Consider the following 27,917-nt stretch of genomic DNA (forward strand, 5'->3'; position numbering starts at 1 on the left):
CTGAGCATTAGAGATTGCTGAGATGGACACTTTGTGGCTTTTGAACTCCTGTAGTCATTTCTGCACCAGTTTCTGACTTGTACTCCCCAGTTGTATAGTCCATTTGCTGCCCTGTGACTTTTCTAGTAAGCCAAGAGATTCAGCCCCATCCTTTCTTGTATTGCCTATACATGATTTCCTGAGTGAAAACTCTCATTCTGTAAGTGAAACTTAACCTGCTCCAGGGAAATTTATATCATGAAAAGCTTAGTTACAAAATGATTCTGTAGCTAATGGTGGTGAAGCTAGTCTCTGGCTACCATTTGCTCCGTCTCCACCACAATGGTTACTATCTGCTTCAGCCCCAAGGGCTTCCAGGACATTCTGCAAAGAGAAGAGCTGCTGCTTTCACGACCTCAGGATCATGGGAAGTAAAACTATGAAAGAATTTTCCAAGATACTCTTTTTTATATTTCTCTCCTACCTTCTGGTTCACCCTTTCTAATTTGTTTTAATACAGTTATCAATTACATGATAAATTTTGTTTAAAAAGATGCCAGCTACATAATATAATGGTGGATAATGTGCACATAGTGTTCCATCAGTGTTTATTTTAGTTGAACACCAAAATGTTATAATGAGTACCAGTAATGATTTAATATTTTGGGATGTGAAGCCACCTTTTATGAATGTCTTTTCCTAGGGTTGTAGAGCCCTATGGTGGGAGATTAGGAATTAAAGAGACCTGAGTTCTGTGTTCACCAGATGTGTAGCCTGGAGAAAAACTATTTAACTGCTCTGAGCATGACTTTCATTTGCATACTGGGGAAGATCATTTCTCGGCCTGATGTATCTTAATATGTGATATAAGGTTATGCATTATATAAGGTTGCTGTAAGGACCAAATGAGAGATTTATTTGGGTAACAGTAGTTTGCAAACATTAAAATGTTACATAAGTTGTGGGTGTTTGTTAATTTATTTGTTCAGTCATTCAGCAAATATTTACTGGAATCTTTACATACACCAGGCATTGTTCTAAGAACTAGTGATTCAGTCATTGTGTTTGTTATCTATTGCTGTGTAATAAATTACCTCCAAACCCAGAAGCTTAAAACAGCAGACATTTATTATTTTTCTGTTTCTGTGAGTGAGAAATTTGGGAATAACTCTGCTAAGTATTTGTGGCTCAGGGTCTCTCGTGAGATTTCAGCCAAGACATCAACCGAAGCTGCAGTCATCTAAAGGCCTGGGCCCGGTGGGTCCTCTCCAAGATGGCTCACTCACATACCATTAGCAGAAGGCCTCAGTTCCTTACTGGCTGTTGGCAGGAGACCTTAGTTCTTTGCCATGTGGAACTCTCCGTAGGGCTGCTTGAATGTTCCCGTGTCACAGCAGCTGGAGACCCTAGAGCAGGAGATCCAAGAGGGAGCACAAGGAGGAAGCCACAGTGTCTTTTGTAATTGAGTCACTCAGTCACTTTTACCATATTTTATTCATGGCAAGTTACCCCCAAGGAGAGCAGAATTAAGCCCCCCACCTCTTGAAGAGATGCAGATCAGAGAATTTGTGAACACATTTTAAAACTACCACAGTGCTGGCTGGGCCAGATAGTCAAGACTCCTGCCCTGGTAAAACCTGTGTGCTAATGGGGAAAACAGACAATAAGCCACCAAATAAATGAACAAAATACCAGCTAGAGAAAGGTCTGGGATCGACAAGACTCCATTGCTTCTTTAGATTTGACCATAACGAAGGCCTCTCTGAAATGATGTTTCAGCTTACCTGGTGAAAGTCTTAGGGCAGAGCATTTCAGACAGAGGAACAGCTAGTGCAAAGGTTTGATATTGGGAGCAGTGTTGTTGTTATTATATTATGTTGTTATAAGAGCTGGAAATGTTGGTGTATACAGTTAGGTAAGAAGGATACATGTGTATATCTGTGTGTGTATGTGTATACACAGTGTCCACAAGAAGAACCAGAGTCTTCTGATCTTTAAGTTTCCTGGTATCTCCAGGATATAAGCCAAAAATACTGGGCTACGGAGTACTTTTCAAATTAAGGTGGTTGAGGTTCTTTAATTGACTGTATAGTTTGCTTTTTATTAAGTACAACCATTTTGGTTGCCTGCAGTTAACCATAAGCATCTAGAAGATTATAGTTAGAGCCAGCACTTGCTAATACCTTAATGGCAGATAAAGTCTGCTCACAATTGCAGTTTGTCTAATATCTGTTTTAAATTTTGTGAAAAAGTTAAAGGGAATGTTCTTAAGTTGTTTTTTAAGATTCCATTTGGGTTTATACTTAGATTTATTTTCTAGCTCTGAGCTTTTAGCCACACATGAAGTGACATATATGCAAAAATCAGTACTACTTTGCATAAATCTTGAAGACTAGTAATTTTGATGGTAGACTTGAACCCAACCATATCAAATATTATAATAACTGTGAATGGTTTCAACACCAGTTGTCAGACTATATTAAGGAAAGATCTAAGCATATATTGTCTACAAGAAATGTACTATATTTTTCAATTTATATCTAATTTTTTTATCATTTGTTTTGAAATAACTTTAGAGGATAGATGCAAAAAGATTACAAAGAATTCCCATATATATCCCATGTATATCTTGACCTAGATTGATTCCGCATTTAACATTTTACCACATCTGCTTGATCATTCATAATCTCCCTCTCCACCTCATCTTCCCTTCTTCTCTCTCTCTTCCCTATCTTTCTGTATATAGGTATATACGTATATGTAATTATTTTTTTGAATTTTTTGAGAATCACTTGTAGACATGATGCTCTTTTATTTTACCCCTAAAAACTTCTATAAATATAGACATTATTTTACAAGCCACAGTAAAATCAGGAAATTAATACCTACATATACTACTTAATCTACAGACCTTATTTTAATTTTGTCAATTGGTCCATTAATGACTTTCACTCTAACAAGTAAAGCAATTCTTGATCCAAGCTTTTACTTCTCACCCTCACATTTTATTTATTTTTTAAATTTTATTTTATTTTTTAGCTGTGCCATGGAGCATGTGGGATCTTAGTTCCCCAACCAGGGATCAAACCCATGCTTCCTGCATTGGGAGCACAGAGTCTTAACCACTGAACCACCAGGGAAGTCCTTCCCCTCACATTTTAATTCATTGTGTTAAAATTTACACATTTTTTAAATCGTCCATTCAATAGCAAATTTTTGTAATTTATTTTTTATTTATTTTTTAAAATTATTTATTTATTTATTTTTGGCTGTGTTGGGTCTTTTTTTTTTCCGCTTTTTTTTTTTTTGCTTTATAACAAATTTAATCAGTTATACATATACATATGTTTCCATATCCCCTCCCTTTTGCGTCTCCCTCCCACCCTCCCTATCCCACCCCTCCAGGCGGTCACAAAGCACCGAGCTGATCTCCCTGTGCTATGCGGCTGCTTCCCACTAGCTATCTACCTTACGTTTGGTAGTGTATATATGTCCATGCCGCTCTTTCACTTTGTCACAGCTTACCTGTAATTTATTTTTAATATGTTTGTTTTTTAACTTTTAAACTAGAGTGGTAAGTGAATTATGTACTATCATCACAATATTAGAGAATCTGAGTTTGACTGTATATTTACCATTACCAGTGAGTTTTACACATATATTCATATGTTTTTTTGATGTCAGTTAGCATCCTTTTTTTCTGCTTGAAGAACACCCTTTAGTATTTCTTGTAAGTCGGAAGTGGCTATGATGAACCCCCTCAACTTTTGTTTGTTCAGTGAAGTCTTTCTCTCTCCTTGATTTCTGAATGACAGCTTTGCTGGGTATAGTATTGTTATTTGACAGTTATTTTCTTTCAGTAGTTTGAATGTCATCCAACTCTCTCTTTGCCTACAGAATTTCTGTTGAGCAATCCACCTGTACGGTACCTCCTTCTTATCTGCGGGTTATACATTCCAAACACTACACTATTACTGATAGTACCAAACACTATATATACTCTGTTTTTTCCTATACTGGCAGTGGGTCACATATACAGCAAGGGTACAATGGACAAAGGGATGATTCATGTCTCGGGCAGGGCAGAGCAGGACAGCATGAAGTTTCATCATGCTACTCAGAAGGGTGTGCAGTTTAAAACTTATGTATTTTTTATTTCAGGAATTTTTCATTTAATATTTTCAGACCATGGTTGACCGCATGTAACTGAAACTACAGAAAGTGAAACCATGGATGAGGGGGGACTAATGTAGTCTTATGGGGTGGGGAGTGGGGTATTCCTTGTATGTGATGTGTCACTTTTGCTGCTTTCAGAATTCTCTCTTTGTCTTTGACTTTGACAGTTTAATCATAATGTGTCTCATTGTAGGCCTTTTCAAGTTCAACCTGTGTGGGGTTCTTTGGGCCTCATAACTCTAGATGTCCACTTACCTCCCCACAACACTGGGGAGCTAGATGCCCACCGTGGGATCTCTCTTTCCCATTTGAGAAACTGTAGGTGCTAGGGGGCCCTCTCAGTGCAGCACTGTACCAGTCTGGTAGAGAGGTGATATGACCAGAGTATAACCATTTCTCTTACCTTTCTAATACAGTTCTTTTTTTTTCTTCTTCTTCTTTTTTCCTGCTCTCTGTGGTCCAAGGATGTTCTTGAGCCTCACCCCTGTGTTTTGGGATTCACAATGGTATCTCATCTATGGGTAGTTTGTTGGTTGGTCTTCTTGTGAGGGGGACTGAAGTCAAGAATGACCTATGTCACCATCTTGATGATGTCACTCCCCAAAAGACATCATTGATAATAGGAAAAGGAGGGACAGGGAGAAAATATTCACAGTACATACATTTGACAGAGGACAGGTATCTGGAATATATAAAGAACTCTTACAACTCAAAATTAAGACAGACATCCCAGTTAAAATACTTTGAACAGACACTTTGCAAAAGAAGATATTTGATTGGACAGTAAACAAATGAAAAGATGTTCAACATCATTAGTCCTTAGGGAAATGAAAATTTAAGCTAAAATGTATTTATTGAAAAATATTGATATTGGAGTAATCTGTATCTTTTCTCTTAAGTCACTATATAGCTGTCTCTAAGAAAAGTCATATTGGGGACCATTTTAAACTGTTGGTGACTTTTTAAAAAAGTTTTACTTGTTAAAGTGCTTTTATTCCCCTCTTATTTCTGCTTGCAATGCTTATTGTGGATCAAGCTACAAAAGAGTCGTTCCCAAATGTGAGAGTGTACATAAAAGTGCCAGTTTCTGGGCTCCATACTAGATGTAAGGAATCAGAATCGAGAGATGCGGGGCCCTGGAATCTGCATTTCTATAAGCATCCTATAGATGATTAAGATGTAGGTAGACCAGAAATCATTCGTTATGAAATATTGGGCCAAAGAGAACCTTTTGTTTAGGTAGTAATTGCCCCTAGGAAAATATTTTAAATTTCACAGTTTAAACAAATTCCCAAAGCTCCAAGAATGTCTTGTATGCTTCATTTGGGAAGGTCTTGTGTGCTTAATTTCGACCTAACAGTTCACCAAGCAACACAGATTTCATGTATCTCTCCAGCTGCTCCCTCGCTTGAAGTCAGAATAGTCCTTATTCATCTCCTTCTCCCCAAATAAACAGTTAATGTTTTAGTGAAAATAAAATATTGTATTGAAAGTTTCAGAAAAAATACAATCACTGCTGAAAACATAAAATCATGTTATTTTATAATGTCTAAGATTCTGTCTTTGAAATTGACAAAGGGCACCATTTTTCATATTGCTTCTTCCCCAGTTTATTTTTCAACGTTATGGATTTGTAGACATTTGCTTTCTGTTAATAAAGCACTAAACAGTGTCATGGCCATTCTAAATAAACAGTAGCAGCCATTTAAATCAGTTGTAGGTATGTGATAGCTATGTTATTGAGTTTTTGGTTGTGTTAAAATAAGATTATACCTATGACAATTTGTGTTGTACCCACTCAAATATTAAATTGGTCCTTAGATATAGATCTGCTGTTGTTTTGAAAATATGCGTTTATTTATGAGGAAATTATCTGTTATGTATTGTCCCCTCTATCTCATATTCTGTGAGCATCCTGTAAATGTCACGATAACAATTGCTGGACACCACTTCTTTGGAACATTTTATGGGAGGTCTTAGCCCACATAAGCCATGAAAAAGGAAAACAAGGTCTAAGGATTTAAAAGGAAGAAACAGAATTGTTACTTGCAGGTGATCTGTCTGCAGAGACAATCCAAGATAGTGATCATTTTAGCAACACATATAATGGCAGGGGGAAATCTAAGAGAATCTATAGACAGACTGTTAGAATTAACTCACCAAAATGCCTGGGTTTAAGATCAGTACCCCCAAATCAGTAACTTTTTAATACAAAGCAATAACCATGTATATCTATCTGCCTACTTGACATCTCCATCTAGATAAGACATCTCAAGTTTAAATGTCTAAAACAATACTCTTGAGTCCCTACCCAACTACCCTTCCCCACTTCCAACCCACTCTTCCATGTCATGACTACGTATCTAGTTTCTCAGGCCAAAATCTTAGAGTTAAGTCATCTTGATGCCTCTCTTCTTTCTCTTACACTCCAAAATCAATCCATCAGCCTGATGTCTCTAGCTTCCAGAAATATTCAGAAAAGAGCCACTTCTCACCACCCTCCCTTGCAGTCGTCCTGGGCCACAGTGGCTGTCCCCTCCTCTCTGGACAACTGCAGGGCTTTCCTGCTTCACTCTTGGGCTCTTGCAGTCTCTTCTTCATACAGCAGCCAGATTTGACCTTTCAAATGTGTTAGATCATGTTACTTCCTTGCTCAAAACACTGTAGAGGCTTATTGTTACACTTAGGATAAAATCCAGACTTCTGCGAGGAGACCTGGCCTCTGTACCGCTCTGGTCTCAGCTCCGGTCTCCTCCCCCTCCTTCCTGCACTCTGGCCACTCCAGCCTCCTGGTTCCTCATCATGCCAAGGACATTCCTGCTTTCTTCCTCCAGATTGCTACCAGTCAGGCCTCAGCCCCAGTGTCCCTCCTCAGAGAGACCTTCTATGTTCCTGCTGTGTTTGATTTGTCTTTATATGTTGGACGTCATCACGTGATGTGTTCTACTTTTGTTTTCCCCATTGGCATGTTAGTGCCATGAGAACAGGCTCTTTGTTCTCATGGCCCCAGCCACTAGACAGCCCCTGACATTCAGTATATTTGTGTTGAGTGAATGGGGTGTGCACTTCACTTTATTCCCTTGCCTGGCCACTTTAAACATTTCCACTTGAAATTGGGGGATTAGACTCTCAGTTCTGTGAGAGAAAAAAAACTGTATCTTAATCTCCTTTGTATCTCTAGCATCTAACACAATCATTGTTTATATATATGTGAATTACTGACTTAGACACATTTACTTTATGCATTACACTTTTTTTTTCTTGTTTGGATGGAGATTTTATGTAAGTTTGAGTTTCACACTGTTAAAACTGATGAACTGATCAGTATCTATTGTTTTAAAGGAGCTGAAGAGTATCCTCGTTATAGTATGTCTAAGAAGGGCAGAAATCAAGAGGGAGTAGATTCTGTACCTCTGGCTACATGTGGCAGCTGTCTTGTGAGGAATTGTGCCTTCGTTGTCCCAGTGTCTTTAGTTTTGTGCTTTAGTAAAGTATAATCTTACATTTGGTCTTTTCCTTCTCGTGTTTGTCATCTTTAATGTTCAACATATGTAGAAGGATTGTCAAGCAGCACAGAGTAATACTCTTAATTGGTAAGGCTAAAAACACTTTTAAACCTTATTTTTTTAAGCTCAATTATTCCACTGCTCAGACTATTTAATCTTTATTGAATTGAGTTAAATCTAGATCTTCCACATTTTCTGTATGTCCTTGTCTATTTCTATTGTATTTCCTGAATGAAGTTACTATATCATGTGAAGCTTGTGCTCTTTTGAATTGCAGAGATGATGGAAATAAAGTAGTCTCACAAAATGGGTTTTGCTCTTACATCATTTCTTAAAATACAACAGAAAGATAATCTACTGTTTACAAACTTTAGTGTCTGAATGACTTTCTCCCTCTCTCAGTATGTAAACAGATGACTTTAGGTATGTGGACCTCCTCTCCAAGGTTATTTATACTTTGCATCAATGTTAGGTCATGGTGATGTCTAGGAGGTTTGCTTATTCAGGAATCTGTTTTAGTGAGAAGTTCTAGTATCAAGGGGGAATAGTTAGAAATGATACTCAAATATTTAGGCCAAGACATCATAGATCAGTATGTTCCAAACTCTCAGATTAAAAAGATATTTCAGTTCTTGGAAATTTTTATCCCCAAACTGACTTTTGTTTAATTCTTTGACACTCTAGTTACAATGGGATCATGAGTTTTTGTCTCTATAAATTTCCTTCCAAGTACAAGTAATTATTTATTGTTCATTGTACATGTATTAAAAATCAAAATGAGACAGTTCCCTGGCAGTCCAGTGGTTAGGACTTGGTGCTTTCACTGCGGTGCCCCAGGTTAAATCCCTGGTTGAGGAAATGAGATCCCTTAAGCCACGTGGTGTGGCAAAAAAAAAAAAAAAAAAAATCCAAATGAACATATTAAGGTATATTGTTATCAATTATATCAACTAAATAAATTTCGGCAGTCTATTTGAGCAGTTTCTGTTTTTGCATACCTTTGAATAGGAAAAACACTCCTTTTTTCCCCCATTTTAAAAACAAACATTTATTGATTGCCTCTAATAAAAAAGTAACACATATTTCTAATATAAGACTCCACTTTTCTTAAACTTTATCATGACAAAACTCAAGTGTCTGACTTTGGTTTGGGGAAACACATATGTTGAAGAATTGCTTCTTAGGCTGTTTTCTTTTTACTTACAGTATATCTCTGTACCGGGGTAATTGCAGACCTATACGATTTGAGCCACCAATGCTGGATTTCCATGAACAGTAAGTTTAAAAATTTCAGACCATAGCAATATTATATGTATTTTATGCATGCATTTGTCTTGCCTTTTGCCTGTGTTATCTTGTATGAGAAAGTTACATGTTTTAGTCATCAGGAAAGTAAATAATGTTGAATACAGTTTGAAAATGGGAAGTAAGTATCTATTATGAATCTAACATATAATATTAAATTTTGAAGTTTGAAAAATATCTACATTTTGGAGTCTCTGGTTCAGAGGATCTTATCTTCAGAAGCAGCATTAAACTTAGGGTTACCTTTCTGATCAGCACTTCATTTCCATTTTTATTATTTAACATTTTTCCTTGTGGATGTAGAAGAATATATCAGTTTGTTTGATGTATATGCTTTTAAAGTACAAACTTTTATACATCATCAAATAAATAATATTATCACCAACCCAGGAGGCCAAATAAAAGCAGATCCTACAGGAAGACAAGGTCCAACCACAGAGTACTTCCTCAAACCATAGTTCTGCTTACCTTCTGCCTCTGGGTCTCAGGTTTTGCACATCTCAGGTACACTGAGGGGAAGACAAGTCTTCACCCATATTTGGTTCTAACCCAATTTAGCAGGTAGGTAAAGAGAACATCTTAAATGATATAACTACTAGAGTAATGCCACTCTGGTAAGTTAGCAGAAGAAAAGATTTTTTAAAAAATTTTTTTTGTTCTTTTTTAAAAATATTTTTTATTGGAGTAAAGTTAATTTACAATGTTGTGTTAGTTTCAGGTGTATAGCAAAGTGAATCAGTTATGCATATACATATATCCACTCTTTTTTAGACTCTTTTCCCATATAGGTCTTTACAAAATATTGAGTAGAGTTCCCTGTGCTATACAGTAGGTCCTTATTAGTTATCTATTTTATATATAGTGGTGTATATATGTCAATCCCAATCTTCCAATATATCCCTCCCACTCCTTTACCGCCCCGGTGACCATAAGTTTGTTTTCTACATCTGTGACTCTGTTTCTGTTTTATGAATAAGTTCATTTGTACCATTTTTTTAGATCCCACATATAAGCAATATCATATGATATTTGTCTTTGTCTGACTTCACTCCGTATGACAATCTCTGGATCCATCCATGTTGCTCAAATGGCATTATTTCATTCTTTTTTATGGCTGAGTAATATTCTATCATATATATGTACCACATCGTCTTTATCCATACCTCTGTCGATGGATATTTAGGTTGCTTCCATGTCCTGGCTATTGTAAATAGTGCTGCAGTGAACATTGGGGTACATGTATCTTTTCGAATTATGGTTTTCTCTGGATATATGCCCAGGAGTGGGATTGCTGGATCATATGTTAGCTCTATTTTTAGTTTTTTAGGGAACCTCCATAGTGGCTGTACCAATTTACATTCCCACCAACAGTGTAGGAGGGTTTCCTTTTCTCCACACCCTCTCCAGCATTTATTAGAAGAAAAGAATTTAAAAGGGAATTGGTAGGGGGAGCTGTATGCAGGTCTATTCTGATTCAATAAATGAAAACTAATTTTTTTAACGTTGTCAAAGTTGTAGTTAACCGTTTTCTACTAGTGAAGACATTAAATTTAAATAATTTCTGTTTAAATATTTCAGGGTATTTTTAAATTTGGAAGTGTATTAATCTTTTTATTTGAAACCAGGTACCTGAAACTGTTCTTCTACACTAAGATGTTAATGTCAAGTTTTCATTTCGTTTTTACGTGTACCACAGTAGGCAGCCTTGCATTCTTTAACATTCTTTAATTAATTCTGTAATAATTTCTTTACAATCTCAAACCTAGAATAATCAAATATATCAGTTATACTTGTACAAAACCATGGTAGAGTAGTCAGCATAAGAAGAGCTATCTGATAACAACTCCATCTTTTCAGGTGTTTACAGAGATCATGGATTTTTGGGGTGGGGCTGCAGAGAGAAGTTTGTGTGCTTCCTTTTGGACCTGTAGATGGAATCAGTATTTGCAAGTAGTCGTTATATAAATAGTAAAATTGACTTGTGGGTGTTAGGTTTAAAGACCATAATGTTCAGGTAGGAAATACATCACTATTGTTTCTGTCCTATAAAAAGGTTTAGATACGATGTTGAGATGGCAGAAACAGAGTTCTTAATCCAGTCACAGTAATATATCACTCATAGTCTCCTTCTGTCAAATGCCAAGATATTTAATGAAACATGGCATGCATTTTGATCTTTAGCAAGAAGGTTCATTATTTTTAAAATAATGATGAGTTCTATCTCTCTGATGAACTCCAATCTAGGACTATGGCATGGGCCATGTTTATGATGACACCATGAGCCTGGGGACAGAGGATATCAGGGTACAGTAGCAAAACTTTAAGTCTAACATAATGAGTATTCTTACTTTGAAAAGCTTTAGAGAGATTGTTTCAAAAGTTATATCCAACGTTTTTCACCTCATTTTTTTCTTTAAGGGAGTTTTGAAAATTTCATGCATCTCCTGAGATAAAGAAATTTTCAGGTGTGCAAAATATCTGAATCGAAATTGGTAATTCCTATTCCAAATTATCTGCCCCTCAATGCTTTACATAATGAATGCCCCACCCCCAAATAGGAGAAATTGAGATAAGGGCAAGCAAAATTCTGGACTGGTAGTTTTAACCTTTTTTGGATCATGGTTTTCTTTAAGAACAGATGAAAGCTGTCAGAACCTCTTCCTTCCTTTCCGCAAATGCACACACACACAGTTTGCACATACAAATAACATTTTGCACATAGGTTCAAGGGTTTTATAGCCATCCCCATCAAAGTCCATATCTGGATCCTTAAGGGCTAGTAAAGAATTCCTGTTCTAGGCCACAGGTTATTAAATCACCACAGAATTTACTGGGGTTTTGCCCAGTATGCTAGCAGTACATGCTCACTGTGGTAAACTTAGAAAATGCTTATCAAGAGAAAGAAGTCAAAATTTACCAGTAATCCAACCACCTGGAAACATAAACATTGAACGTCTATCCTTCAAGTCCTTTTTCTGTGTATCTGTATTTATTTATTGAGTTACAAAAATATAACAGTATTTTCTGACCATAAACTATTTTATAACCTGCTTTCTTTTTAAAAAAAAAAAATAATAAATAAATAAATAAATTATTGGCTGCATTGGGTCTTCGTTGCTGCCCACGGGCTTTCTCTAGTTGTGGTGAGTGGGGGCTACTCTTCGTTGTGGTGTGTGGGCTTCTCATTGCGGTGGCTTCTCTTGTTGCGGAGCACAGGCTCTAGGCACGCAGGCTTCAGTAGTTGTGGCACGTGGGCTCAGTAGTTGTGGCTCGCGGGCTCTAGAGCGCAAGCTCAGTAGTTGTGGCTCACAGGCTCTAGAGGACAGGCTAAGTAGTTGCGGCGCATGGACTTAGTTGCTCCAAGACATGTGGGATCTTCCCAGACCAGGGATTGAACCCATGTCCCCTGCATTGGCAGGTAGATTCTTTTTTTTTTTTTTTAAAACATCTTTCTTGGAGTATAATTGCTTTACAATGTGTGTTAGTTTCTGCTGTATAACAAAGTGAATCAGCTATATGTATACATATACCCCATATCCCCTCCCTTTTGCCTCTCCCTCCCACCCTCCCTATCCCACCCCTCTAGGTGGTCACAAAGCGCTGAGCTGATCTCCCTGTGCTATGCGGCTGCTTCCCACTAGCTGTCTGTTTTACGTTTGGTAGTGTATATATGTCCATGCCACTCTCTCACTTCGTCCCAGCATACCCTTCCCCCTCCCCATGTCCTCAAGTCCATTCTCTACATTTGCGTCTTTATTCCTGGCAGGTGGATTCTTAACCATGCACCACCAGGGAAGTCCCTAACCTGCTTTCTAAACATATACACTGTGCATTTTTTTATTCCATAGAATTTTCTGTTACATTATTTTGTGGTATCAAAGAACAGCAAATTGTATGGATATATTTTTAAAATTCATTTATTGTTTTAAACTCTTTGTTCTTATAATCAGTGCTGAAACTAATGCTTTAAGCACAACCATGACTAGTTCCTCAGGAGAGTCCAAAAAAATGGAATTAAGAGGTGAAAGGATATGCAGAATGTAAAACATTTTTAGTTAATATTTAGGCTAGAGAGTAACTAGGTGTCATGTACAAGGAGCACTGATAGAAATCAATGAATTAATCTATGACTGGAGAGGATGATGTGCTGAAGTTGTGCGAACACACAGATGCACTCCAGGACAGACGAGGGTTGGGTTATACGATGAAGAAAATTGTTTGAAGCAGAGTGTGAGCTCTTGGTTACAGCACAGAAAAGGGATAGCGGAGTTAGACTGGACTGTTCCCCAAAGCAGCAAATTTATATGCTGCTGCAAAAGAGCAGAAGCAAAAGGAAGAAAAATTTACCCTTAATTTAAACTTTTCTGTGTCCAGCCTGAGAGCACTGAACAGAGTTTGTTTTTATCTCATAAAGGTAGAAGTGGATCTATAGAAGTAAGAGTTGGGAGGAGATGTGAACACATGTATTAGGGTTCAATCAGAGGAACAGATCCAGTCAGATTTGTGTTGTGTGTGTGTGTGTCCGTATATGTTTATGTGTGGAGTTTTTATAAGGAATTGGCTTATATAATTGTGGGAGCTGGTTAAGCAAGCCCAAAGTGTACAGGGGCAGGCACTCAGGAAGGGAAAATTGCGAGCAGGCTGGAGCCTCAAGGGCAGGACCTGAATATTGATGTCCACGGGCAGGCACTTGGGGAGGATCCCAAGGAAGCACGGCAATCTCACATCCAGCTGTTGTTGGGAGTCTCTTAGCTCAGGTGATGGCCAAACTCTCTTTGAAAGCTCCAGGCATGTTATACATACTTTAAGAGACTCCTCTCCAAAAAGAATTTTTCATGGAAGGTTTCATGCAGTCATACAGAAAAATAGAACAGATAGTGAATATATTCTTAAACTAAATTCAGTAATTAAAAAAATTTTGCCATATTCATATTTTTGTTGATTTTTTAAAATCATTTGTAGCACACATAATGACATTTCATGCCTACATTCTGCATAAGTACAGTGCCATTACTGGTATTGTGAGAAGGTTAACAGTAATTACAGAGTGCCGTAATCCCTCTGTTTTGGTCAGTACTGTCGTTGTTTGGTTCTAAGTGATAGAAATCTAACTGAAAGGAGTTGAGCAAAAATAAGGATATACTAGAAGGAATTCCAAGGACTGTAATATACTTGCAGAAAGTTCAGAGTTGCAGTGGGACCTGGGAGCGACAGGATGCACGTTATCCAGCACCACTAGGCCTTTCTTCCCCGCCCCCCCCTCCCCATCTCTGATCTCTGCCCCACTTGCTGTTGGCTTCTTCTCTCCCACTGCCCATGTCTTTTCCCTACGATGATGAGAGCAAATCTACTGACTGTTCTTCAGACCCGCATTCTCTAGCCTCCCTCCCTCGGGGAATAATAGCGTCTTTTACTTTAGTTGGAAAAATCTCAGAGTAGTACAGTCATTAGCCTCGCTTAGGTGAGGTGGCTCCCTCACCACTCAGATAAGGACGGTGTTTGGTAGTGGACGTGTCTTCCAGGGGGTGTCTCTGTAATTATCAGGGTTTCACCCAGAGAAAGGAAAGTCGTGCAGTGGGCAGGAACTCCAGCTGAAGCCCGTTACAACCTCCCTGGCCCGTTGAACCCCCGATGACCTTCAGTCCTCTGTAAAGCACGCCTTCCCCAGCCTCCCTAGCAGAGGTAGAAACTGCCTTCCTCCCTGCTTCCATGGTGTGGTGTTCACTCCACAGAGCTGGGATGGATCCACACCCAAAATTTGATTTAGGTGTCAAGACTGATTCACACGCCACGAAGGGCTGAAAAGATTTGTTATCCTCACATAATGAAGCTTTCTGGGGAGAGCAGGGAGGGCTCCCAAGGTCTGAAAAATGGCTTGAGAGAGCAGAGAAAGGAAACTGGCTTGGCTCTTATGCTTAGGGGGTGAGGCTGGGCAGGCTTGCTTGCATGGTCTGAACTTCTTAGTAGACTGGAGAGAGAGTGTGCAGGCTTCCCTGTGGGCTTGCCCAGATGTGGGGCACGAGGTGAAGGGACATTGTGGGGCTTGAAAACTGTCAGCAGTGAGACATCAAAACTGGAATTGGGTTCTTCATCACACCTGACATCCTCTACTAACTTCTGTCAGTGCTGGTTATTGCTCTAATTGTTTCTTTTGACGTCTGCTTCCCTACTAGACCCGACTATCAAGATAAATACGCACTATTTATCTTTACGTGATAAATACACGCACTATTTATCTTTACGTATCTGGCTTTCACACTTACCACATGCCGTACGTTGTCTTTAAGTTCAGCAAGATTACCTGCTGATTTCTTCTGCTACAGTAAAATTCGTTTTGCATTTTCAAGCGTTTTTGCAGCATTTCATTAAACATTTGCTATACCTTTTCTTCTTGATCCAGCAATGTACTGATTTAATTAATGCCCATGCTGTAAATGTTTCATTAGCTTCATATGTCTAGCAGTAATCTTAGGACTTGAGAAGTAGCCTTAACAGAACACACTTCATAATATTTTTTTCCAGAAATTGTAAGTAATCAGAAATCATTGCTCACTGTACCTTGACTTATGCACTGAAGTTTTGCCTTACGTTTTCTGCGAACTACTTCTACTGCTTGTGGTCATTTTTGCTAAACCAGAAGCCATTCTTAATTTTAAAACACCCTTTGCAGTAACTGGAAGAACTTTTGAGTCGGATGAAATTTATCACTCCAGGTTGCATTCAGTTGCCAACCAGGGTCTCCAAGACAGTTTCCTGTCCTTTAGCAAGGATGCAGCTCTAGTTCCCTGGCTGCTTTCTAAACCGCCGTGGCCTGACTCCTCTCACTACCCTGGCCGTCCCTACCGCCCTCTAGAATGTCTTTGATGTTTGATCAAATTAACTTTCTTGAAAAATAGGCTTTCTCTGTTTACATCCATTTTGTTTAAATTTATTCTTTGATTCTACTTTTTTGCCCCTTCCCTCTCCCTCCCTCTCCCTCTGCCCTTCTTTTCTTTCCCCCCCTTCCGCCCACCCTCTCTCTGTAGCAGTCAGCCTGGAGCAATGTTGGGCCTGACCACCACCTTCCCCCCACCCCCTGCTTTACTCACCCCCCGCAGTTATTTATGCCAGTGCTGTTAAATATTTTTCTGTTGCCATAACAACTCCTTTTTTCAAACATTTATTGCAAATTTAAAAGATTCTTTGGGTGGGAACTTGTTTTACTGAGTTCTTTGGTTTATATAATTATTAAGTGCAGAAAATCTTGATTTCAAATCTAGAAGTTTAAAACAGAGACTTAATGGCTTTTTAAAAAGTGGAAATTGAATAAACTTGCTAAAAATGGAGGTGTTTATTGTCAAGTTCAGTTGATGAGAGGCATTTCTCCCTAATCACTTTTTGGTATTCCAAGAAAATCAAGTAGGCCCTCTTTTCTAAAGGGATGTTTGGTGCTTTTTAGCTTTCCAATTTCTAACTGTTCAACCAACACTCCAGCTCAGCCCTCAGTCTAAAATGTGTTTGAGACGATGGTCAGATTTTGTGGTAATCGAGTGGTCAAAGTAGTGCATATTGATTTGGCCCAAATTCCTGCCAGAAGTTGTGTTTAATAGACTGCTGTGTCACTGCCATTCACAAAGTTTGCCTGAGGGCAGCTACTCAGCCATTTCTTCAGCTGTTTCGTGGCACTGCATTGTCATCTTTCTGTGGCTAGAAAAATTGCCATTGACCACAAAATCGCAGCTTACTTTCCAAGCTAGTCTCTAATTCATGAGTGCTTCTTCCTAATTCTTTTGAGCCTCAGACTCTTGTAAAATATGGACAGTTAGTCAGAAGCTCTGCTCTTGACAGCACAGAGAACAGCTGTATATCTCAGCTTGGTTTGTCCATAAATAATTCACACTAACCCCCTTGGCCCTCCTTCTGTCTTTGGAGCAGCTGATAATGGAAACAAACTGGACCAGCACTAGCAGGCATTTGAAAATCTTTGTCTTATTTTTAAATCTTACCTGTCTAGCCAAGCAGTCACACATGATGCTTATGACAGGCAGGATTCTAAGATGGCCCCCAGATTCCTGGCCCCTAAGGTGCACATTCACCTTCTCCCAATTGTATTCAATCAAATGCTAATCTAGATGTTGCTGTAGAATTTTCAGAGAATTTTGAAAATGTAATTAAGGTCCCAAATCAGTTGATTTGGGAGGTAATCTGGGCACCTGACCTAATCACAGGAACCCTCTACATCTGGCTGTGGCAAACAGAGACAGAAATGTCGGAGATTTGAAGCATGAGGGGTATTTGATGCAAGGGAGTTTCTTTGTGTTGGTTTTGGAAAGGGCAGGGGCCATATGGCAAGAGGCTGAGAGCAACCTAAACGTTGCCAGCAACCTGCATGAGCTTAGAAGGGGACTTTGAGCCATGATTGTGAGACCCTGAGCAGATACCCCAGTCATGCTGTGCCTGGACTTCTACCGTACAGAACTGAGAGATGATAAATGGGCATTGCTTTAACCCTCTCGGTTTGTGGTACTTTGTTAGGCAGCAAAGAACACTGATGCACTGCTTATTTATTTACAAGTAAATTTGTATTAGTACATGAGCATAGTTTTCCATGGTTCAGTGTGACTTTTCTCCTCAGTCTTCCACTTTGTCAAGGGAACTGAGGAGAGGGAGAGGCAGGGGAAGCTGTTTGTATGAGGTCTGTAAGCTGGTCCATCCAAGGAGACCTCCCTCTGCTTCCATGGTCTGGACCACCTGGAACTGCAGGAAGCCTGCTCTGTGTGTGCATGAGTGACTGGAATAGCCTGCCTGACGCCTTCCCTCAGTTCTTGTTACTCCAGACTTCTCTCAGCAACGTAAGTAGATGACCCTTCTCCAAGGGTTCATTTCCGGAGGGTGTGGCTTAGGGTCTTTCCTCTTTGATCCCTAAAAGAAAGGATGAGGCCAGCCTCAGCAGTACTGCAAACCAAGCTTTCTGATCCACCCCTGCTTCCAGGCTCCTAGAACCTCCAGGCTTGTTTCCTTACCCCAGAGCCCTCTCCTGTAGCAGGCCATCTTCAGTCCTGTCTTCTTCAAGGATCCCCCAGAGTACCTGTCTGTCTTATACCCTGTCTTCTTTATCTAAACTGAGATCGATTGCTCTGAGGTCAGTGGAGGAAAAACATTAAGAACAAATTCATAGGGAGGAGAAACACTGGTTGCCAGCTAGCCTCTGGGACATTTGAATTGTAAAAGAGCATGTTTGTTGAGAAAAGCACATAATCGGTGAACTTACAGGGTGGAAGGAGGACATTTTTATTTCTGTGTACTGTTACTCTACTTATATGTGTATAAAGCTTGAGGAAGAAGAGTTTTATCTTCCATATTGTCTTTGTAAAGCTTCTTCCTGCAGCATCATGGCCATAGTTTGAAGTCCCAGCTGGATCTGTACCTACTTCCCTAATTATTTTAGGGTCCCGTGACCCTACCTGAGATCGATGAGCCTGGTGGTCAAGAGGTCTAGCTCCTGAGAAAGTCTCTATCTGAGCAGGAGGAAGTCCACGCACTGGGGGCTCCCGAGGGCACTCAGCTTCTTGCCTCCTGACCCTAAACGCGTTGTCGCAGACCTGCCTCTGGATGCCCCCTGTCCCCTCCTCAGGGCCCAAGCCTTGGTTCACCTTTGGGTTTTTTCCTCATGGCTGAACTGTAAGCCACAGAAAGATTTTGAGCCTCGTGATGGCGGGGCTGTAAGCCACGGAGCAGTTCTGGACCAGGTTTTTGCTTCCCTGCAAAGCAGGAAACTCGTCTGTGGGGTCCTGCCTCTCAAGGGCGGTCTGTGGGTGCAGCCTCTTCGTGACCGCTAATGCCGCAGAATCACCTGCTCTCTGCTGAGAGGCTTTAAGGGAGTTCATCTTCTCTACAGCCTTCCCGCTTCTGGCAAGAGCTGGTGGTATCTGCAGTGATGGGCTCTCAGAAGGGGAATATGTCTTGGTTTAAGCTTTATAGGCACCAGAAGACATTGAACCTCAGCAACAACAAAACTTCATGTCAGCATTATAAAGAAATTCTCAGATGGTGTGTAAGATAAAAAGCAGCACAACCCATTTTCAAAACCTTAAAAATGTGTTAAATGTTTACAAAAGACAGTGAAGAGTTCTTATTTATATAGTTTGTGGACCTTATGCATAGGAACGTGACTTTTTTGGGTAGTATGGAAAGAAGGTATTGTTATCCCATTCTAGAAAAGACAGAATGTTTAAAACAACTCAAGAGTCAACTGTAGATGAAGCTGCAGAAGAAATGAATAAGTGGTGCTGAGTTACATTTGATGTTGATTTAGGTGATACAGAATATGAGAATCCAGTGAAATAATGTGACTGTGTTAAAAGTCAGGTTGAGTGCATGTAATTCTGCCCAACTTTAGACTTTGAGGGTTTTACCCCCAAAAGAAGTCCTAATAAGGAAGTTAGGCAAACCTCTAAGGAAACAGACTAAAACTTCTGCTTGGACAATAAAATGAGCTTTGAGTTCATTTATCATAATGTTTAATTATAACACTTCCACCCTAAGTTCTCTAATATTCTGTTTAGATAAAATTTGTTAAAGTACTTTTCAAATTGAATTATTGAGGGATCATATCACAACATATGGGGCTTACTGTCTGACTAAACAGGATTCAGCATTGATGGCTATATAAGAAGCACCTGTAAAGATAAGGTAGCATTGTTACAGTGGTGGCTCAAATGGAGGTCCTCGGCAAATACCTTTTGATTCATTGACCTCAAGTAAACAACCCACATAGCAAAGCCATCTGGACTGATGTGGTCACTCTAAAGCAAAAGGAAAAATAAAAGACTCTGAATGCTTTATTTCACTTTTATATGATGATGCTTAACAATTATAGGGCAATGTTACTTTCCAGAGTATTTTCATTACTTTACCACATTATTTTCACCTTTTTTCTTTTTTATGAAATATAATATACAGATAGAAATGAATAAGACATAAGTATAGTTTTGTATCTGCCACCCGGTTATAAATTATTCTTACATAATTTTAATGTATGTAATTATATTTTAATGTATAAATAATATTGTGATATAGCTCATTCAGTTTTTTTTCCAACTTTGAGATATAACTGATAAATAACATTGTAAGTTTAAGGTATATAGCACGTTGATTTGACTTACACTGCAGAATGATTACCACCATGGCATTAGCTAACACCTGCATCACATCACATAATTACCATTTCTTTTTTGTGGTGAGAACATTTAAGATCTTAGCAACTTTCAAGCGTATAGTACAGTATTATTAACTGTAATCACGATGTGGTACATTAGATCACCAGAACTTATTCATCTTCTAACTGGAAATGTGTGCTCTTGGACTGACATCTCTCCTTTACCCCCACCCCCTAGTCCCTGGTAAATACCATTCTAGTCTTTGTTTCTATGAGTTCGGCTTTTTTAGATTCCACATATAAGTGATATCATACAGATTTGTCTTTCTCTGACTTACTTCACATAGCATAATGCCCTGAAGTCCATCCGTGTTGTTACAAATGGCAGGGTTTCCTTTTTTCTCATGGCTGAATAATGTTCCATCGTGTATATATACACCACAGCTTCCTTATGCATTCATCCATCGATGGACACTTAAGTTGTTTCCATATCTTGACCATTGTGAACAGTGCTGCGGTAAACCTGAGAGTGCCATGTATCTCTTTGATCCCCTGTTTTCATTTCCTTCAGATGTGGGAAGAAGAGGGGGTTTCTGGATCATAAGGTAGTTCTGTTTTTAATTTTTTGAGGAACTTCCATACTGTTTTCCATAGTGGCTGCATAGCTCATTCTATTTCTTACCTTTTTAAAGGTCTGTTTTTGTTAGATTATTTCTCTGCTCTCTTATTTCTAACCACAGGAGTAAAATAGTGAGTACTTACTCTACCGTTAACTCCCCCTTTGATGGCTACACATATTGCCTTTCCTGCCTTACCACTACAGACAGCCCTGCAGTGAAATCCTCTTACAGGGTCACTTACGGACCGTCATGAGAATTTCTTTGGAATTATAAGCGCAAAGTGGAATGCATAGGTTACAGAGTGTGAGTACACTTCACGTATCTAGGTATGGCCTGATTGCTCTTGTGAATGGCTCTTCCTCTCTGTACTCCTCCGAGCAGTCCACAAGCATTCCTGTATTGCCATGTCCCCTGTATTCGCACTTAACATTAGCCAACTTTCTAATTTTGCTAGTTAAATAGGGATAACATGATGCCTTGTTAATTTTGCATTTCTCTGATCACTAGTAAGTTCGAATATCCATCTCTATATGCTTATTGGCCTTTTGTGTTTCCTCTTCCTATAAATTGCCGGTTCATATCCTTTGACCATTTTTCTTTTGGGGTTCTTAGTAATTAGAAATTCCTCTTATAGTCTAAAAATAACCTTAAAGTCTAAAAGATATTTAGACACTGCAGATATCTTTTCCCAGCTTGTCATGTGTCTGTTAAATTTTCCCATCTGGTATTTTGTTGAACAGAAAGTCTTAATATTTTCCCCAACTTCTGAAAAATTTTAAAGTACAGAGAAGTTGGAAGAACAATATGGTGAACACCTACATAACCTTTATCCAGATTCACCAAGAGTTAACCTTTTCTGTCTCTTTTTCTTTCTACACACACACAAACTCCACTTTTTTTCCCGAAAGTAAATGTACACATCATATTTTACCCCTGAGTTCTTCAGTGTGTGAATCCTAAGGGACTGGTCCTATGTAGCCACAATTCCATTATCACACCCAAAGAATCTAATATTGATACAGTAACATTATCTAATATATAGTTTACATTCAAATTTCCCTAATTGCCAAAAGCAATATAGTCTTCCATCCTCTAACCAGGTTTAAATTAAGGATGACACATTACATTTGGTTGGTAGGTGTCTTTAATCTAGAACTGTTTCCTACCTTTTTTCTTTTTTTTATTCATAAGATTGAAATTTTTGTAGTCCAGGTCAGTTGACTTATAGAATAGCCTACAAACTGGATTTGCCTGATTATATCCTAATGATTAGATTTCAGGCTAAACATTTTTGTCAAGAACATTACATAGATAATGTTGTATTACATTATATCAGGGTAATGTAATGTCCATATTTCTAATTATTGTTGATGCTGAGTTTGAGCACTCATTGGTGTACTATCTGCCAGATCCTGTAAATTGTAAAGATGGCTTTTCCTCTTTGTAATTAATAAATAATCTGTAGGGTTGCTATCCTGTTCTCCATCAATCTTTCATCTAATAGTTTACCTCATCACTACCCATAGACTCTTACCTGAATCAGTCATTACATCGATAGTTGCAAAATGGTGATTCCTTTTTTCCCCTTCAAATTCTATCATTGTTTTTTTCATTTAGGAATCAAGATTCTTCTGTAAAGAAGTATTCCCCTCTTTTCTTTGATCATCACTATAGACCAAGGGTTAGCAAATTATGGCCCTTGACGCCTGTTTTTATATATAAAGTTTTACTGGAACATAACCATACCCATTCATTTACGTTTGTCTATGCCTGCTTTTTGCACAACAGTGGCAGACTGGGTAGTTGTGACAGAGATTGCATGGTCTGTAAAGCCTAAAATATTTACTGTCTGGCCCATTAGAGAAAAAAGTTGTTGATCTCTGCTATAGGCTCATGGGTTTTGTTTTTTAATCAGTGTGTTATAACCCTTTACTTTCACTGTTCTTTTTGCTCCAAGTTTTACAGATTTTGCCAGTGGGAGCCTGTTTAAGCTGATTCCTTTTTCTTTTTTTGGTATGTCCTATTATCTTTGAACAATTCTTTGCTTTCTGATACAACAAACGTTCTAGACTTCCTTATGTTTGCTTTGTCCAAGACCTGGAATTAGCCAAAACTAAAGAAGTCCTGGTTTCTTCAGTGGGAAATGACATTTAGAAACCCAGATCTGGGCACTGAATGTGCTCATTGCCCCTATATGTCATTGCTTCTGTGCTCATGTGGACTGCTCTCTGGAGGAATATATACATGTATATATACATATGCATTATGTATGTATATATTGATATGTATACATGCATAAATCATGGCCCATACTGGTAAGTCCAATTCATATTTTCCCAATTCAAATCCAGCCTCACAGAGTCCTTTCTCATCTTTCCCCATTTTGTATCAGCATCTCTCTTTTCCGCAAAGTGTTTGGTAGAATAGTCCCTTTAAATATTTGGTAGACTTTGCCAGTCAAGTCCTTATGGACTGGAGTTTTATTTGTGGGGAAGTTTTAAATTGCAGATTTAGGGCTTCCCTGGTGGCGCAGTGGTTGAGAGTTCGCCTGCCGATGCAGGGGACACAGGTTCGTGCCCCGGTCCGGGAGGGTCCCACATGCCGTGGAGCGGCTGGGCCCGTGAGCCATGGCTGCTGAGCCTGCGCGTCCGGAGCCTGTGCTCCACAACGGGAGAGGCCACAACAGTGAGAGGCCCGCGTACCGCAAAAAAAAAAAAAAAAGACAGGCACCAATTAAATAACTAGAGAGAACTCTGAAAAAAAGTAATTTATTTGCAGAATTCTCTTAAGCTGTCAAGCTAGGAAGCCTGTGCAAATATGATTAGCAACGTAAGTACTTAATGGACTACATACTGAGGAGGTTTCACTTTTCAGACAAACTGTAATGTGGATGCCATGGGGAACATTAAAATGAATCTGTGGATATCAGACCTCGAGTGTGTGCTTTATACTGTTCCTTTGAGAGGGTTAGAGCAGGGACTAGAGCCAGATGGCCTGGATTCAGAGTGAGGTTCCAAGTATGACTTTAGGCAAGTTAATTAAGCTTTCTGTGCCTTGGTGTCCTCATCTATAAAATGAGTATAACAACAGCCCCTAACTCATAAGGCAGATCTGCTCACATAACGTTGCCACTAAACTTCTTCTAAATTGAAGAGCATCTATCAGTGGAATTTGGGGAGAGGAGGATAAGATTCAGAATTAGTAGAGAAGCAGGCGATAGGTGGTATTACAGAAAGTAATTAAGGGATCTGACCATTTTGTTCCCTGCCTGCTTCCTCACTAGATTGCAAGCTTCATCTGGGTGGACACTTGCCTCCTTACATCCCAGTACCTGGCTCAGTGTGTGACATACAGTTGGCACTCAATAATTTTATTTGCTGAATAGCTAATGCATACATTTTATGTGTAATTTTAGATATAAACTAATTTAATATATAATTTCATACATTTAGGTAGGTATTTGTCTAAATAATTTTGATGTTTAATTTTTTAACAACTAGAGGTTAACTCTAAAACTAGAAATTGTCTTTGAAGTATTTGTAACAGTTTTCTTTTTGTTTTTACAGACCAGTTGGAATGCCAAAAATGGAAAAAGTTTACTTACATAATCCTAGTTCTGAAGAAACTATTACTTTAGTATCAATATCTGCTACAACATCACATTTTCATGCATCATTTTTTCAAAATAGGGTAAGCATCTCTGCCGTATTTGATTTCTCTTGAGTTTGAAGTTGAAATGTCTAGGGTTTTTAGTGTATAATTTTACTTTGCTGTAATTAAAATCTAGTTTGAATGTTTCACATTTATTCTGGACTTTAGTTTGCCCCATTCCCTGAGAATTATCACTTCTACTTTTCAACACACATTGTTTTTCTCAACATGAAACAGCCTAACAAATCAACTTTGAAACTTAAGCACTCTGAAAAATGTAACATTCATACATTCAGTTGGTTTTCTTGTCCTTCCTAATAATAGGTAATTCCTCAGCATTGTGTTAGTTTTCTATTGCTGTGTAATAAGTCACCACAAACACCCACTTATTAGCACATGGTTCTGTAAGTCACAAGTCCAGTGGGTCCTTTGCTCTGAGTATCTTAAGGCTGTAACTAAGATGTCAGCTGGGCTGAGTCCTTGACTGGAGACTCAGGGGAAATCCACTCCCAGACTCATTCAAGTTGTCAGCAGAATTCAGTTCCTTGTGGTTGTAGAACTGAGGTCCCCGTTTCATTGCTGGCTGTCAGCCAGAGACCTCTCTCAGTTCCCTGAGGTACCCACACTCCTTGTTACCATCTTGAAGCTGGCACTGGTGCATCACATCTCCCTCACGCTTTAGAAATCTGACCTCCTCTCCTACCACCAGTGGAGAAAACTCTGCTTTAATCATGTCATTGGGTCAGCATCCCCTGGGTAGTCTCCTTTCTGATTAACTCAGAGTCAGCTGACTAATAATCTCACTACATCTGCAAAATCCCTTTTATCAAGTAGTGCAGATCACAGGTGTGGTATCCTTCATAGTCACAGTCACAGAAATTAGGGCAGGAAATTTGAGAGCCTGTTTAGGGTTCTTCCTACACAGGTGTCCTATAAAATTTTACTTATAATCATTTTTGTAGATAGTATGCAAACTTGTTACCATAAAAAAACTTTTATCTGGCAAAAAGAAAGATCTTAATAAATTTTGGATTTGAGAGAATGCATTAAGCTTTAATATATAGGCTTCCAAAATAATTAGCCAAATAGCAAATGTCAGAGGGAAGTAAATGAATGGAGCCTGATTTCATCTTCCAAGGGTTTTCACTGACACCTTTGAAGAGACATGACTAAATAACTAATTTTTAGCATATAAATTTATATCAGTTATTTCGATTTTTACATTTCTCCTTTCTAAAATCCTGGCTTCATCGTACGTTGTCATTAAGTAGCAACTTCTAGGGTAAATAATGGCATATAAGTTTGGCTTTTTTAAAATTTTAAACTATTTTGTAAACAAGGAATGGATAAGTCAGCATATTTTGATGATAAAGTTTTAATTTTCTTGTTGTACTCTTGGAAGGCATCCGTTTTCTAAAATATTTTCTAAAACAAGTTTCCCTTGAGTTATTACTTGTTTTACCTAAAAGATATTTCCACAATTTTTATAAATGTGCTCATGGTCTCAAACAGTCAAATCCCAGTCTAAGAGAGACCTAGTCCAGTACCCTCATTATATGAATGAAGAGCTGAACCCCAGAGGGCTTTGCCTGTGGCCATGCAGTTAGGGACAAGAACCAAGGTGAGGGTCTAGGTGTGCTGTTGGCCTCCCCACGGATTTGTATCATATTAAGCTACAGCATGGGTCATATACGTTACAATCCATGTATGGAGACACACTTAGGTGTAAGTGGAGTCATCCAACTTTCAGGCATTGCCAAAGTGTAGAGACACGTTGGGTTAAAAGGCAAAATAGTGAAGTGCAATGGAAACAGTTTAAAAGTAGTAAAAGGGCCTCCCTGGTGGCGCAGTGGTTGAGAGTCCGCCTGCCGATGCAGGGGATACGGGTTCGTGCCCCGATCTGGGAGGATCCCATATGCCGCGGAGCAGCTGGGCCCGTGAGCCATGGCCGCTGGGCCTGCGCATCCGGAGCCTGTGCTCCGCAACGGGAGAGGCCACAACAGTGAGAGGCCCGCATACCGCAAAAAGAAAAAAAAAAAAAAAAAAGTAGTTCACAACTACACTACAGATTTTATTTTTACCTTGTTAACTTACTTTGCTAATTCAAGCAATGTTTTGTTGTTTCTAAACATCAAGCTTCACCCTTGTTAGAGACCAGGGTTTTTACTTTTATCATGTTCCTATCACAATACAAAGAAGACCAAATAAATAGCAGAGTTACAAATAGATCCTTCTTTTTTTTTTTTGCGGTACGCAGGCCTCTCACCACTGTGGCCTCTCCCATTGCGGAGCACAGGGTCCGGAGGCACAGGCTCAGCGGCCATGGCTCACGGGCCCAGTGGCTCCGTGGCATGCGGGATCTTCCCGGACTGGGGCACGAACCCATGTCCCCTGCATCGTCAGGCAGACTCTCAACCACTTCACCACCAGGGAAGCCCACAAATAGATTCTTACAGGGGCTAGCGAGGTAGATGATGCAGACGAAGTGGAATGGGGGGTGACCTGGAAGAGCACATGTCCCATCCAAAGGCAACAGCCCCCACTCGGCTCCAGCCACTGGTGGCCACATGGGCATGTAAGCTCATGCACAGTTCTTCTGATTTTCCAAGAAGAGTCAGAAATAGGAATTTTTATAAGATAATATCTACTGATTTTTCAAATTAAAAATGAATTTGACTTTAGAAAGACAGATAGTGTGGACCAAAGGACACCAATTTGACATTTCTGACCTAGGCTTTCCCAGGGACTTATTTCTACAAATGAATCTTATGCAAAGAGAAGTCTTTCTGAAAAATTCTTCAAACGATAATCTCGATCAAGGGATCAATCCAAGAAGAAGATATAACAATTGTAAATATTTATGCGCCCAACATGGAGCACCTCAATACATAAGGCAAATGTTAATAGCCATAAAAGGGGAAATCGACAGTAACACAATCATAGTAGGGGACTTTAACACCCCACTTTCACCAATGGACAGATCATCCAAAATGAAAATAAGGAAACACAAGCTTTAAATGATACATTAAACAAGATGGACTTAATTGATATTTATAGGACGTTCCATCCAAAAACAGAATACACTTTCTTCTCAAGTGCTCACGGAACATTCTCCAGTATAGATCATATCTTAGGTCACAAATCAAGCCTCAGTAAATTTAAGAAAATTGAAATCGTATCAAGTATCTTTTCCGACCACAATGCTATGAGACTAGTCATCAATTACAGGAAAAAAATCTGTAAAAAATACAAACACATGGAGGCTAAACAATACATTACTAAATAACCAAGAGACCACTGAAGAAATCAAAGAGGAAATCAAAACATACCTAGTAACAAATGACAATGAAAACATGAAGGCCCAAAACCTATGGGATGCAGTAAAAACAGTTCTAAGAGGGAAGTTTAGAGTAATACAATCCTACCTCAAGAAACAAGAAACATCTCAAATAAACAACCTAACCTTACACCTAAAGCAATTAGAGACAGAAGAACAAAAAACCACAAAGTTAACAGAAGGAAAGAAATCATAAAGATCAGGTC

The 27,917-nt window shown here is 39.0% G+C and overlaps 1 protein-coding gene across 2 annotated transcripts in view; it reads left to right on the forward strand.

Moving 5' to 3' along the window:
• The window catches only part of TMEM131 (transmembrane protein 131), a 199,288-nt gene that overhangs the window by 65,627 nt on the left and 105,744 nt on the right, over positions 1-27,917 (forward strand). For both annotated transcript variants that reach the window (XM_060116828.1, XM_060116829.1), the window contains exons 4-5: positions 8,868-8,936; positions 24,290-24,413. In XM_060116828.1, coding sequence (XP_059972811.1) covers positions 8,868-8,936; positions 24,290-24,413 — 193 coding nt within the window. The remainder of the gene's footprint in view (positions 1-8,867; positions 8,937-24,289; positions 24,414-27,917) is intronic.

The sequence above is a fragment of the Mesoplodon densirostris genome, chromosome 14 (assembly GCF_025265405.1).
Source record: "Mesoplodon densirostris isolate mMesDen1 chromosome 14, mMesDen1 primary haplotype, whole genome shotgun sequence".
Taxonomy (NCBI): Eukaryota; Metazoa; Chordata; class Mammalia; order Artiodactyla; family Ziphiidae; genus Mesoplodon; species Mesoplodon densirostris.